The sequence below is a fragment of the Anomaloglossus baeobatrachus genome, chromosome 12 (genome assembly GCF_048569485.1).
Source record: "Anomaloglossus baeobatrachus isolate aAnoBae1 chromosome 12, aAnoBae1.hap1, whole genome shotgun sequence".
Classification (NCBI taxonomy): Eukaryota; Metazoa; Chordata; class Amphibia; order Anura; family Aromobatidae; genus Anomaloglossus; species Anomaloglossus baeobatrachus.
Genome location: NC_134364.1, coordinates 59333413 through 59348566, shown reverse-complemented (window position 1 = coordinate 59348566; position 15154 = coordinate 59333413). Strand labels below are relative to the sequence as shown.

At 42.6% G+C, this 15154-nt stretch overlaps 1 protein-coding gene across 1 annotated transcript in view; it reads right to left on the bottom strand.

The window, feature by feature from the left end:
* AKT1 (AKT serine/threonine kinase 1) overlaps nucleotides 1–14271 on the bottom strand; it is a 137167-nt gene extending 122896 nt beyond the window's left edge. The window contains exons 1-2 of the mRNA XM_075331120.1: nucleotides 13695–14271; nucleotides 5038–5164 (exon numbers count right to left, since the gene is read on the bottom strand). Coding sequence (XP_075187235.1) covers nucleotides 5038–5083 — 46 coding nt within the window. The 5' untranslated portion in view covers nucleotides 5084–5164; nucleotides 13695–14271. The remainder of the gene's footprint in view (nucleotides 1–5037; nucleotides 5165–13694) is intronic.
* Nucleotides 14272–15154: the final 883 nt, after the last annotated feature.

Genomic DNA, 15154 nt, shown 5'->3' with positions numbered 1-15154 from the left:
AGATACTCAACCAGTGATCTTACCATAAAAAGACGACTTTAGGGGTTATCAGCCAATCTCTAGGAACGAAGCTGCCCTGTAGACTTATCCTAATCTGGCATGCAAAAAGATAAAATGTCAGGGGTGCACAAAGAAACCTCAAGGTCCATAGAGAAGGTTCAAATTGGGCCGCCTAGTTGGTATGATATTGAGGGGGTTTAATGGGAGCGACAGCTTCCCCAACTTCTATATAGCCATTTTGATGCCAAGGTGAACATCGACCATAGAGTTAAGAGGGTGAAACGTCTCTAACCAGAGCCAACGCCAGTCAACCAGAGCTAACTGTCAGTCCAACAAGAACCAACCGCCGATCCCCCAATAGCGAACCAAAGCCAACTGCCAATCAACCATGAGTGAACCAAGAGGCAACCGCCAACCAACCAAGAGGCAACCGCCAACCAACCAAGAGGCAACCGCCAACCAACCAAGAGGCAACCGCCAACCAACCAAGAGGCAACCGCCAACCAACCAAGAGGCAACCGCCAACCAACCAAGAGGCAACCAAAGCCAACCACCGATCAACCAAGAGGCATCCGCTGATGCCAGGAAGTTCATGTAGACGTAGGCTGTGTAAATCCGCCAGCACCTACCAGGTACGGCATGAGCTCAGTACGCAAGTCCGCTCAATATAAATCTTCCCGACTTCTGCTGCACATTTACAGGGGATATTGGGAATCCTGGCAGATGCCAGGCGAGTGACCTTTTGGTACAGGACCAGTGTTAAATATACACCACTAATAAGGCATCCTAAAAAGGAATCACAAATAAAACAAAACAGACATTTCAAGAACTTTAAAAGACAGGCTAATACAAAGTTAAAAGTGTACTTGCACCCCTCCTTTCTATAACTCTTGCACCCCCCCAAAGCGCTATAGAGCGCACACACACACACACACACACACACACACACACACACACACACTTTCCTTATCAGACTAGTGATTTGAAGAGGTGCCAAACTTGCCTAGGAGCCTTCCCTCATCCAAATCCTAGGGAAGGTCCTCAAAAATGCTCTCCAAGAGCAACTTGATGGCACCATTGCCTACTCCATATTGTCATAGATACAAAAAGGGACTGAAATATGAAACTTTTCAGTGACCAAAAGTTGCATCATACAGATAACTGTCGGCCAAACGCTTTTCTTTTGGAAGATGACCATGTCCCCCAACTCCCTTACACACCTTTGGTTACAATGAGGAAAGGATGAAAGCCGCTCCCACACTCCTCCATAGTGGGCGGCTTCTCATCTCTGCAAACAAAAATAATAAAACTGTTAAAATTCCATGTGCCAAATTCTTCTCTCCTCCATTGATACCTGTCGACAAGGGCATAACTACTGCAGTGGCAGAGATCGCCACTGTGAACAGACCTGGGCATACAGGGGGTCCGCCTGCCCCAGCCCGATTCAGATGGATATGTGTCTGAGGGCACGCATCCAACTGAAATATATCGCAGCACAGAGACTCGTCGGGTCACTGCGCTGTGATGTGCCAGCCACCAATGGAGTCCATGAATATTCATTGCTCCCTACGCACACAATCCTGGGTATGGGGAGCAAAGAATATGGTGACAGCTGCCGGTGCTGTAAGAGGCCGTTCATGACGCTGACATCATACACTGCGCAACTTACACGCTGGTCAGTTGTCTGCATGTCAGCGTCACAGGAGGACACCAGGGGAGCGCAGGGTAGGCGAGTACAATCATTTATTGGTTTTCCTTTTTACTGTGTGCGGCATGGTGGGGTGGGGAAGCTATATACCAGGAAGGAGGGGCTATGTAACAGGATGGGATAGCTATATACCAGGATAAGGGCATGCTTGGGACATACCAGGATAGGGCTATATACCAGGATGGGGCCATGATGGGAACATGTATACAAGGATGGGAAACTATATTCACCAGGATGGGGAACTATATACCAGGCTAGAGCAATGATTGGGGTCATACACCAGGATAGGGCCATGATGGGATGGCAGCATGGGGACATTACTACACAATGAAGGATGGTGGGGTGGCAACTTTATATCTTTATAGGATTTAGAATCCTACAATGGCCCATACATCTGACGAGCATACAGGGGAGGTCCAGGCTCAAACTTTGCACCACGGCCCATGAGACTTTAGTTACACCACTGCCCATTGGGGTAAGCATCAGGAGGAACCATACAAATCAGATCATAGGAGAGTCCCAACAAAACTATCTGGTTTGGTAAACTTTCATGAAATGTGTATGGGGGGGCCTTGAAACCATTAGGAAACATAATGTACCCCTTCATAATCCTAGACGGCGGTGGATTTTGAAACGAGAGACACGTCTAAAAACAAGTAGAAGACCTTAGTCATCTTGTTGACCAAGACCCCATATTTTACAACGCAAGTGTGGCAATCTTGACCCAGTTTTAGTGAGTGGTTAATGTCTAAATAGAACAGAAATTTATAAGCAAGTGACAATACAAGATCATGATCAGACGTCTCATCACGACTGCCCTCACATTACACCGCCGCCGCTCGTTGTCAGCTACAGAACTTCCCACACAGAATTCTCAAGGTATCTCCTTCACAAAGTGAGAAAAGCTTCAAGACTTTGGAGGTACATGTGAACACCACTGTTCGCACCCAGTCACAAACACTTCTCTAGTTATCAAAGGGTTTTCACCACCTCCGGATGATTTTCAATAATTGCTCGAGTCGTTCTGTATGGATAAACCAGAGTACCAAGCTCGAGCAAAGCAAATCACTGATTTACCTACATAAAAACCAGGTCATAAGTGGTTTTCTAATCACAAAATCTCCCTTCAGTTAGAGACACCATGATGAAGAGTAGTCCTAGTCATTGACAACCCTAGCAAGGCATACTTCTATATTTTAAGAGTGGTGGTCACTTTAGTGGATGCCATCTGCTCCGGACCCTACTCTACGCGAGGACATGCTCCTATGGGCAATGTCACTACAAGTTCATTCAAATAAAGAACATACAATCGTCCCAACTTAACATGGTCTACATGGACACCAATAAATCAATTTTTGACCTTTCTTATGGACTGGTATCAATGAAAACAACTTGGATGTTGCAGAATTTTCTACTTGAACATCAGCATTTGGAATGAATATTGTGTTTTATTGGGCAGAAGATCGACAAAGGTGGCGTCCATTCATTTTGGATTTACAGAACTATGGTTGTAATGTCCTTGCTAGCTAGTCATCATGGGTGAACATGCCTCACCAACAGATACCAGCAAGTAACAGAGGAATTCCAGCGGATCCTATATTATACATCAATATTTCACTCCAGGTCCCGATTTCTCTCAAAATATCACAAGTCCTAAAAAAAAAGTCCCATAAAGTCTCAAGTACCAAAAGCAAGGAGCACCATTACATCATGAGACCTTGGATGGCTGACATTGACAGGACACAGTAGATGACTGTCAGCCAAACGATTGCTCAGCCGACAGCTCCCTCACCCCCATACACAGTAACCCTTTACTTAGCCAAGCGCTCCTATCGTCTAAGAGAGGGGTGCTGCCAGAGACCTGTCCTACAGACAATGAAATTCCAAAGGTTAGACCTTTCTATCCCGTATAAGTTGGGGGAAAGATGGGAGGGCCCCCCCCCCATACACATTAGATGGTCAGCCATCCTGCAGGTTCACACAACTCGTATCCAAGATTTATCAGTGGCTATTAAACTTTGAAAGTAGTTGTCTCCAATCCCCAGGAACGATAACTCTTTGAATTTACAACCCATTTTTTGCAGGAGAAACAAAAACACTGCCCACCCAAGTTTCCAGCCTTGGATGGTCAGGGCAAAGGTTCCCGACAGTCCAGTTTGCCATTTTCTCTCTCTTTCCATTGTCCATGGAACGCAAGGTCAAACTGTCTTTCAAAATGGAGACGGAGCAACAACAAAAATCACTACCTAAGAATGCCGTTTTCTTATACTCTTCTAGCTAAAGAGGATAAGAGAAGGAGTTGTCTAAAGTAAAACAACCATCCTAATGGTACTCAAATACTTAAGAGAGCCACAAACATGAGATGCCCCAGTTGGCCAAAACCAGGTTCCTGTGTTCTCCATTGGAGAGCCACTGAGACATCTCGGTTGATGGCTTATCTCAGAACAAAAAGATCGGCAGTCCTAAATTAGACATGCCGGATCCTTAACTACTTGGACAATCAGTTGTCCATGGCCCCCCAGACACATTGGGCAGTTGGTCAAAACCTTTTGAAATCGTCAAGTTCAGCCAACATTTAGTCTAATGTGTATTGTGCGGGCTTTAAAAAGTTGTCCTTCGTTATAGGAGATAACTCACCCCTCAACTGAAACAAAAAGCCAGTGGTATTTTCTGGTGACACCACCACTACTTGTGCATTGGCTACGAAGTTTCAATGGATCTACATAATAATACAACTATCTTTAACAGTATGGGGGAGAACAACCAAAGTACAAGCAAGAGAAGTGTACAGCAAACTAGTGGTCTTCTCCTCCACACGTCCATGACCCATTGATCTTCTCCTAGTAGAACCAAATCCAAAACGTTGCATGAGGGCCACGTTGGTAGATCCACGTTGTCCAACAGAGTTGACGACCAAGTCTACAAAGGATTGGGTCTTTTCTCTGTGGATGCTGGTGGCACTCAATGGTTATGGATGAGAGAGCCTAGTTAAAATTTTAGACAAAACATTATGCAGCTAAAATTATTCAATACATTGATAACACCTTCCATCCCCATCACAAGGAGTATCATAAGTTGCAATATTACTAGCTACGATAGTGGAGACCGGCCGTTGAGCCAAAGTCTTTTTTGGCTGGGAATTTTTTTCTTCCCACCTACGGCAATTTCTTAGCAGAAGGTTTTCCTTTCCCTTTGGATCAGCACTATAACTTGGACTTTCTGGACCTTTCCAGTCAATACTTTTTAAGATACCAACATTCTTCATTAGGCCGTCAATGCCCATCCAAAACATATACATGAAGTTAAACATCTAGCCAAGGCTTTCTTACCTCGTTTGTGAAGCCAACCTTCTTTTACAATCGCTACTTCATTCATAATGACGGCAAGGTCACCCAGTAGATGTTTGTCACCAAGTTTTTGAGGGAAAAACTATAGCAGCAAAAAGGTAACTTGTCTCTAAAAGGGAAAAGGAGAGAAAAGAAGTTAGCAAAGACCTAAAGTGCCTGTAGAGTCTTAAGTAAAAAAAAAAAAACAAACAAAAAAAAAAAAAAAAAAACACAAATGGCCCCAAAAAAGGAACAGATGTCAAACTTAAGTCACAAGACCAAAGTTAGGCTAAAAGGAGACCCAAGAAACCTTGTTACATTGTCTTCTCCTTCAAAGCCATTTCTTGGTTACTTTAGCCCTTTAAGTTTCAAGCTGAAGAGATCTTAAACAAGAAAAAAAAATAAAAATAAAAAAAAAAAATTGAAGATTCGAAACTATTAGGAAATTGTAAAACTTTCCATCACACATAAATAAGGCAAGAAAACTCCTCACTTCTGCATTGGGTGCAAACAACGTTGCATGGACACGCGTCTGGCCAAGGTAAATTTGTCCCAGAAGACCCTCGGCGGTGAAACATCATAGTTGACCCTAACCTGCCGAAGAGGCAGCAGAGAACCCCTTTATATATAATTTTCTGAACTGGAAAACAGAGGTGTATAAGTAAACTTACATAAAAATGGATGATGACATCCATGTATAATGTCATCTGCTCCAAGACTTTTTTTTTCTCAAGCCCCCGACTCCAACAAAAGTTGGGTTTCCGTCCCGGTCACAATGGCCGCACATCACGTCTATTGTGCTACGTTCGGCTGGTAAATGTTTGCACGAACGCTGAACAAATACCAAACTTGTGTACAGTAAATACGCTCTCCATGACGTTTCCATCAGATTAAACAGATCTCATTTAAATCATTTTTGCTCATAGAACATCATTATATTTTTACTGCCCGTCAGAACCCTCAAGAGCTTCCTCAGTAAACAGCGGCAAATCATACCGCCATTGGCTGCCACAATAGCCGGGAGTGCGGTTTGTGCCAGTCTTCCAGCTGCTGACAATCATGGAGCATCACCACCTAGTCTGGTGTCCACAAGCTCCTGGCCATGAGAACCTGCGCTCAAAAATCATAATAAAATAAAAGTAAACAAATGCAACCGTCAGAAATATGGACACCTAGATCATATCGGCCAGTTCATAGTTGACCCACGGTACGTACGAGGTCTCCATGAACTGCTCACCTCCCACCATAATAGTCAAATAACATGGAAAGGTTGTACAAGAATAATGTGTATATTACAGGTATCCAATATCTATGGCTCCCTTAAAGAAGCCCTGTTAATAAAATTACATATTTATGTAAATTATCTGGTGTAAAAGCCGCTGTTCTCCTGAATCCGGCGATGTTTTTCTTTTCTTCCTGCGCCTCTCCGTTCCGGAGATATGACCATCTCTTTTTTTTTTTTTTTTTTTATGAATGCATTTCATCTTTTTAGCCAAGTGGGAGTGATCCAACTCTTTTGTGGGCGTTTATTTTTTAGAAACCACACCTGGTTGGCTAAGATTTGTATAGAGGGTCATATCTCAGGAATGGAGAGTCGCAGGAACTGAAGAAAAAGCACGCCGGATTCAGGAGAACAGCGGCATTTACACCAGATATATAGTCTATAGGTAAGTAGTCATAAAGGGTTCATGGTAATCCAGAGAGCCCAGAAATGTTAGGTCTTTTTTGACCTATCCTGTGGCTAAAAGTATTTTTTGGGTCCTCATACATATTAGATGTAAGTTGGCTGAACTTGCCAATTTAGTGGTGACCAAAGTTGATTTTTTTTTTTTTTTTGACCAATTTTTCGCCTTTAAGGGAGACAGGCAGTTAACAGACTATTCTCCTCTAAAGGACATGCCAAGCGTGCATGTGAAGGGGTAGCTGGATTTCGGAGTATATCGTGGTCAGACTAATGTGTTATGTAAGGTATATGGCCGGGTTAAGATGTCCCTTTAAGAGGGTGTAAATGTAACCAGTACTGACAGACATTTCTCCTAGTCTTTAAAGAAAGCTTAGGAGATGGGAAACAGTCAGCAAGCCTGCCTACAGAAGACACCTCTAAGAAGCTTAGCCTTTATAATGGGGCATTACAGCTAGATTTCCATGTATAGTTAATGTATAGAGATTACATATGTCGTAGTGAGAGAAATTCAGCAAGCAAAGATGGATTGGAGGAGATTTCAGCTCTGAAGTCAGCAGCATTTTGAATGCAGCTCTGGAGTATAATATAGGCTGCAACAATCAAATTTATTTACTACATATCTATACGGTGACCATTCAAACGGATGATGGATCACGTCAGAGGAAAAGTCTTCATGCAAATAGTGGAGGGAACCGAGTACCCCCCACCCCTTTAATAAAATTATGCAACGCACGTGACTACGTTTCACACAATGTGTTTTCTTACAGTGTAAGTGGAGTCACATGCGGGAGGAGACGTCACATCGTGTGGCTGAGGGCCATTGTAGGCCATAATGGGAACGATGAACCCACGCACTTCACATCATAAGGAAGCCACTGGGCAAACGTGTCCCTACATGAGGCCAAATGCCACTTAGAGGAGATCTTCATATCCATATATTAGCTGCATTTACAATTAGTTACCATCCAAGGGTAACGGGCAGGGAGGGGGGGTGGTCATTGTCTCAAAAGGTAAAATCCACATTGCTGTGGAAGAGGGGAGGGGGGTGCGTTACAGCAAAACCAACCAACCATTCTGGAGACCGGGAAAGCAGGTGACCACCACCAACTTTCACAGAAGGAGAAATACCGAAGATATTGGGAGAGGAGGGGGGGGGGGGGGGGGGGAGGGTGAACGACACATCCTAAATAAAAGGGAAAGCAAATCAGCTTTGCGCTAGAAGAGTCACTTTATGACTTAGACTGGGTCCTAATCACGGGACTACGGAATACGAGTTGGGGGGGGGGGGGGGTCATCTAAGCCGGCCGTTCCATTTTGACGTGCAATTAGTTACTGGAGTCTGAATCCTATTTTTACGGTTAGATCTCTTCTATGACCACCTTGATAGGGGTTGTCCACTACTTAGTGAACCCATTCTCATTCCCCTTGTTCGCCCCCGTATAAATAAGATAAGCCTATACTCACCTCCGGTGCGGCCGTGGTTCCAGCGAAGTCTGAAGCCAAGTTCCCGATGCAAACATGATATGACACACAAGCCCCAACACCAATCAGTACTGGTTTTCCCCTCCCCACCTTCAAACATTTGAGCAGGAAGTCAGCGCTGCGCTCACATCCTGCTCAAATGTCCGAAGGCGGAGAGACAAACGTCAGCGTTTTAGCAGGAAGTCAGCGCTGCGCTCACATCCTGCTCAAATGTCCGAAGGCGGAGAGACAAACGTCAGCGTTTTAGCAGGAAGTCAGCGCTGCGCTCACATCCTGCTGAAATATCCGAAGGCGGAGAGACATGCACCAGAAGCGGATTATGACACTAGAGTCCCATGACCAATGTCACGTGGGAACCGGGAACACAGCTTCAGACAATCGCTGAAGCCACGGCCAGCCCGGGAGAAGAGTATAGGCTTATTTATTTTTACGTGGACGAAGAAAGGGGATGACAAGGGGGTTGTCCAAATAGTGAACAACCCCTTTAAAAGGAGATAAAACATACGTAGGGTGTGCCGGCGCCTGAACCTACAATCCTGGATATCTCGCATTCTGGTTACACGAGGAGCAGAATTCTGAATACAGCCATTTGGACGGTGAGCAGAGACGGCGGCTCTTATCCGATCAGCGGTGCCAAAAAAGATTTAGCGCCGCCGATTAGTAGAAAGGAGACGAACTCTCAAGTTAAAAAAGAACCTTATGGCAGATTTATCAGTCACTCGGACATCTTCCATGGAGAGTTTACGGTAATACGTGCATATTCTTCTCTATCTGTAAATCTCAGCCTATTTATGGGTCTAATGACCTGAAAAAACACAATGATAAGAATCTAGGTCATCAGACCGGTGGTTTAACATACAAGATGACAATAACGAAAAAGGTAGGAAGAATAAAGTCACATTATCAGACGCTGAAGAACTACAACTCCCAGCATACCTGGGCTAGTCAACCACTTCATAACCTGGAAGATCTATTCTGGAAAACCTGGACATCGACTCCCAATATGCCTGCAGATGTCTATGCCGGGAGTTGTGGTTTCACGAGAGAACAATTCTAGAAGATGGTCCAGTTTAGAGGCTTGTTTACGAGATTCTAAACCTACGTGAACCGTCCACCCGAAAAATGTCCTAAAAAGTTTTATTGACTGTTGGGAATTCTCTCTTTTTAATCATTACAATCAAGCCGGCCATTTATGTTTCTAATTTCAACAAGCGAATGTTTTACAAGTTAGTCATCACTCACTTGACTACTTTCAGTTTTTTTGCCTTGGGGAGGGGGAGTTAAAGCAAAGGGAAAATAAATGTTAGATGACATTAGTAATACGTCTGGTTATAGTCTTCTAAATGGTTTTTCAAAAACACCGGTTGGCTATGCAGAACAAGAGGAGAGAAAGGACCCAAACATGAAGATCTGGGGTGGAAGAGTGACAGCTTGGGGGTCGAGGACATCCTTGTACAGTCCATGCCTTCATTTTTTCTGGTCGAAAGAAGGGTTTTCAATGCTGAGGATGGTAGGGTAAAAATAGTGATTGGCTAAGGAGAACAAGGGGGGGGGGGGGGGGGCCCAATAATGTAGGCTTGGGGTGGAAGAGTGACAGCTTGGGGTCAAGGATATCATTGTACCATCAAAGCCTTCCATCACTCTTTATGGTCGAAAGAAGGGTTTCCAAGGCGGAGGATGGTAGGGCAAACATACTGCGGTACCTAAAGTCTGAGACTGAATATGCCAGCATTACTAAGAAGCATCACACAGTTTGGAACCATTCCCGATAGGCAAAATTCAAAGCTTTTACACAAGAAAAAAAAAAAGGTTTGAGAACTCTCAAAATTTTGCCAAAATTCCGCACTAACATTTTGCAATTGATGGCGTTCTCACCCAGTTCTGGAAAAGTAGGAAGAGCCGGAGAAGGGCGGGAGTGTGGCTACCCTCGCTGCGTTCCTTATGTCACAAGTCTTACTCCAGTCACTAACTGGAATAAGACTAGTGGCGAGATGCGCGTCACTTGTGGGCTTTTAAAGAATCAGGAGCGACTGACCGGTGTGAAAAACATGGAGACATCGCGCAGCACTGAAATCACAGACAACACGCAACATTGGATGTTATGTAACGTTCTTCTGTTGCGTTGCGATCCCGTCTGCAATATGGCTACTTAATTTACAGCAAATCAGAGAACTAAAACAGTCGTTACACAAGTCACAGGCGTCGTACGATTGTTTTTGGTCACACGACTTTTCAGAAAACTGCTGTTGTGCGTCACCGTGTAGCCCCGGCCTGAGGCAACTCTTTCAGATGGCCCTTTTTTCTGTTTATATAATATACATATATCTTTTTTCCTTTTGTCCCAATATATTCTTTTATTTTAAATCTATAAAAAAAAGTTCTAAATATATTAGGGCAAAAAGGAAAAAAAAATTTAAGGACAAACTAAAAAAAAAAATAAAAATATATAAAATTATATATATATATATATATATATATATTACACACACACACACACACACACACACACACACACACACACAACAATCTATAAAAAAAAGTTCTAAATATATTAGGGCAAAAAGGAAAAAAAAAAATTTAAGGACAAACTAAAAAAAAATAAAAATATATAAAATTATATATATATATATATATATATATATATATATAATTTTATATATTTTTATTTTTTTTTAGTTTGTCCTTAAATTTTTTTTTTTCCTTTTTGCCCTAATATATTTAGAACTTTTTTTTATAGATTGTTGTGTGTGTGTGTGTGTGTGTGTGTGTGTGTGTGTGTGTGTGTGTGTGTAATATATATATATATATATATATATATATATAATTTTATATATTTTTATTTTTTTTTAGTTTGTCCTTAAATTTTTTTTTTTCCTTTTTGCCCTAATATATTTAGAACTTTTTTTTATAGATTGTTGTGTGTGTGTGTGTGTGTGTGTGTGTGTGTGTGTGTGTGTGTGTGTGTGTAATATATATATATATATATATATATATATATATATATATATATATATATATATATATATATATATATATATATATATATATATATATATATATATACACACACACACACACACACACACATACATACACACACACATACACACACACACACACACACACACACAATACAATAATAAAGAAATAAATAACAAAATCTGCAAACACAATGGGTCTAAATTCCCCCCTCCCCCCCCCCCCAAAAAAAAAAAGAAAATTATAAAATTTATAAATAAGGTAAAAATAATAAAATGGCACAACACAGTGTGAATAAGTCTTTAGGTAAGGTGCTGAGTATTTTGGTTGCAGAATTTGGTTTGGACACTGAGCATTTGGTTGCAGAAATTTCTGCACCAAATCTGCTTTTCTTGGCGCGATTTTGCATGTGTCTTTGATGCATTCTGGAGTGGAAAAATGCACCAAGAATATTTCTGCACCAAATCTGCAAGGGAAAAAAAAACCAAAAAAAAACAGCATGTGCACAAAACATCAGGATTGTCATTGACTTTGCTATTATAAGGAATTACTTAGTTTTGTAACAAAACTGCACTATAAATAAATAATAATAAAAACGCACTGTGTGTACCCAGCCTTAGGCTATGTGCACACGCTGCAGAAAATTAGCTGCACCTAAAAAATGCACCTTGTGACAGAAAAGCACATCCAGAAAGCGCATGCTTTTTTTTGCAGCGTTTTGGTGCATTTTTTCCCCATGCGTTTTTTTTGGGTGTAATCAATGGCAAAACGCACAAAGAAATGCAATTCTGCTTTTTTTTCTGCACGGGAAAAAAAAAAAAAGCAACGTGCGCACAGCACTTCAGAATTCTCATAGACTTTGCTGTGAAAGAAAAGGCATGTACTTTTGTGGCACAAACTGCACCGAAAAACGCAGCGTGCGCACAGGGCCTTACTGTGTGTTGTAGAAGTTCTGATAGAATATTTAGCCGTTGTCACCAACCTTTTGTATTTTCAGGACTACAAGTCCCAGCTGCAGGCGGTCAGGGCCCGGGGAGGACTGATCCTGCACACCTGCGGAGCCTCACGGCTCTCACCTGAGCATTACTGCTTCTCAATAAGATGCAAATTATATATACAGTGGAACCTTGAATTAAGAGTAACTTGGTTTGAGAGTGTTTTGCAAAACAAGCAAAGCTTTTTACAAATTTATAACTTGGTTTAAGAGCAATGCTTTGCAAGAAGAGCAAATCCTCACCGTGCACACTTCCGATTCTGTCCTTCACCGCGCTCTTACGGTAACTTTCTGTACATATGTACTGTACACAGTATACCATTGCACAATACAGTATATACTATATAGCATGTCTATCAATTTGCATTTGTGGATACAGTATTGTACTCTTTCGGCTACCCAATGCAGCACATTGCTTATACTGTACCTCGCACACACCAATTCTTTTGTAAGCTACAGTGCGCTTTAATTAGTTTTATACTGTACAGTTTTGTATTGGTGCACTGTAATAATTTTATATGAATACAGGACATTATTTTATATTACTGTAATAAGTTTGTATAAATGCAGTAAATATTTTTGGGTTGTGGAACGAATTGTCTGCGTTTCAATTATTTCCTATGGGAAAATTTGCTTTGATATAAGAGTAACTTGGTTTAAGAGCAAAATCCCGGAACAAATTAAGCTCCTAATCCAAGGGTCCACTGTATATTTTTATAATGCAATTATGTTTTGACAGCATTACGGCAAAACATGTCCATCACTTCACAACTAGAACATGAAATCCCATAATGCTATGAGAACACCCCTCGGAGCTTATTAAGTGACCCCTTGGCAGTGTCGGGGTTAAACATAGGCCTCCAAATACCTGCAAGATACATTGGGTTGTGTCACACACCGGCTGCCGGTATTCCTAGAAGGCTGGGTACCAGCAGCAATGGTTGTGCTCCACATTAGCCGGCTGGTGGTGCACAGGCCGGAGTGGGATGTGGCACATTAGCACAGCCATACATATTACAGGGTGTACGCAGGAAGTGGGCATAATTGGGAGGGGTGCATTCAACTGATAGCATTAAACTAGCTGCAAAAAAAAAAAAAAAAAGGGGTTTAGAACGATGAGAATATAAATTAGGCAGCTCTAGAACAATGGATACATGGGACAATGCATCAGAAAGGGGTTTATTTACAAACAATGTATCAGCAGCACAAACAGGATACAATGTATTACTGTCAATGGATGACTGGTGTAAGGGGAAACCATGCAGACTGCTGACTCCAGCCACAGCAAAAGCAGTCCAAAAATCCACCCTGCCACATGTAATCCAGGGACAGGGAGGGGGGCAGTGGCAATGTATGGACCACCTATAGACTGGGCCTATGGGAGCATAAAATGGGCATAGGATGGGGGAGAAGATGGGCATGTGGACTGGCTCTTGCAGCATTTGGTGTTGATGCTACTACAGGGTGTGTGCATGCATCATAAGACATAAAACGGAAGAGGGGAGGGGGCAAGTCACTTACATGGATGCAAAGAGGTGCACAGCAGCTTTGCCTGCAGGAGAAGGAGAGCCACAGGGCCTAGTGGTGGATTGCAGCCAGCTGAAGCCTCACCATCACCGAGGGGAGCATGAGAGGGAAGGGAGAGGAAAGAAGGAAGGAGGGGGGAGGAGAGGAGAGAGCAGACAGAGAGAGGGGGAGAGGGAGGAGGAGGAGGAAGAGGGGAAGGAGAGGGCTGCTGCTGCTTGTAGTCTTGCTGCTGCTGTTGCTGCAGATTCAGCCCATTGATTGCATGGAGGGATGGGAGGATCTGTTGCTTTCTGCTGTCACCTTGCTGGGTGCAGTCCTCAGCCCTGGCTCATCCTTGGTGCAGAGATCAGCTGCTTCCTTCCCTCCCCAGCAGTGCTGGCTGCTTGTGTTCCTCTTCCTCTCTGCTTGCAGAATGTAATAATGTGTCTTCCTCCCTTTTGCACAGAGTGATCCTCCTCCTCCTGCTCTTCCTTTCTCCAGCAGCCTCTCTGTGTCTCCCTCTGTGCCTCTCTAGATGACCACTGGGTCCTACCGCCTGCAGCTGGCTGTGTCTGCTAGGAAATCCATCACAGCCCTACAAGGGAGGAGTCTGGTGTGAACAGCAGCCAGGTGAGCTTAACCTCTGAGGTGCTGGAGGGGACTCCTGCAATCCTCCTCTATAGGTTTGTGCATGGATTTCCTATTATATGTAGTGAAAGTGAAAAATGACCTTGGAAGGTAAATATAGAAAACCATATGAAGACACCGTCACCAATATCACAGGGATGATAATCCGCAGCGTAAAGTAGTACCAAGGTTACAGAAGTTTGCCACCGGTGGATGTTAAAATCCGCATCTCGTCAATTCTTTTTTTTTTTTTTTTTGCAGATCTCCGCCTTATTTTTGCATATGTACCCCCTTAATTTTGCATATGTCCCCCTTTCTTCTTGCAGATCTCCCCTTTTTTTGCAGATGTCCCTCCTTTTTTTGGCATATGTCCCCCCATTTTTTTGCATATGTCACCATTTTTTGCAGATGTCACCTTTTTTTTTTTTGCATGTTTCCTTTTTTTGCATATGTCCCCTTTTTTTAGCAGATCTCCCCCCTTTTTTTGCATATGTCCCCCCCTTTTTTTTGCAGATCTCCATTTTATTTTTACATATGTCCCCTTTTTTATTTGCATATGTCCCCTTTTTTATTTGCATATGTTGCCCTTTTTTTGCAGATCTCCATTTTATTTTTGCATATGTCCCCTTTTTTATTTGCATATGTTGCCCTTTTTTTTGCAGATCTTCCTTTTTGTTTTTTAGCAATGTCCCCCCTTTTTTTGCATATGTCCCCCTTGTTTTAGCAGATCTCCCCCTTTTTTTTTTGCATATGTCCCCCCCTTTTTTTGCAGGTCTGCCCCTTTTTGCAATTCACTGAGTGTAATCCGCTACAAATGTCCACAAAAATCTGCAAGCGGTAAAACTTAG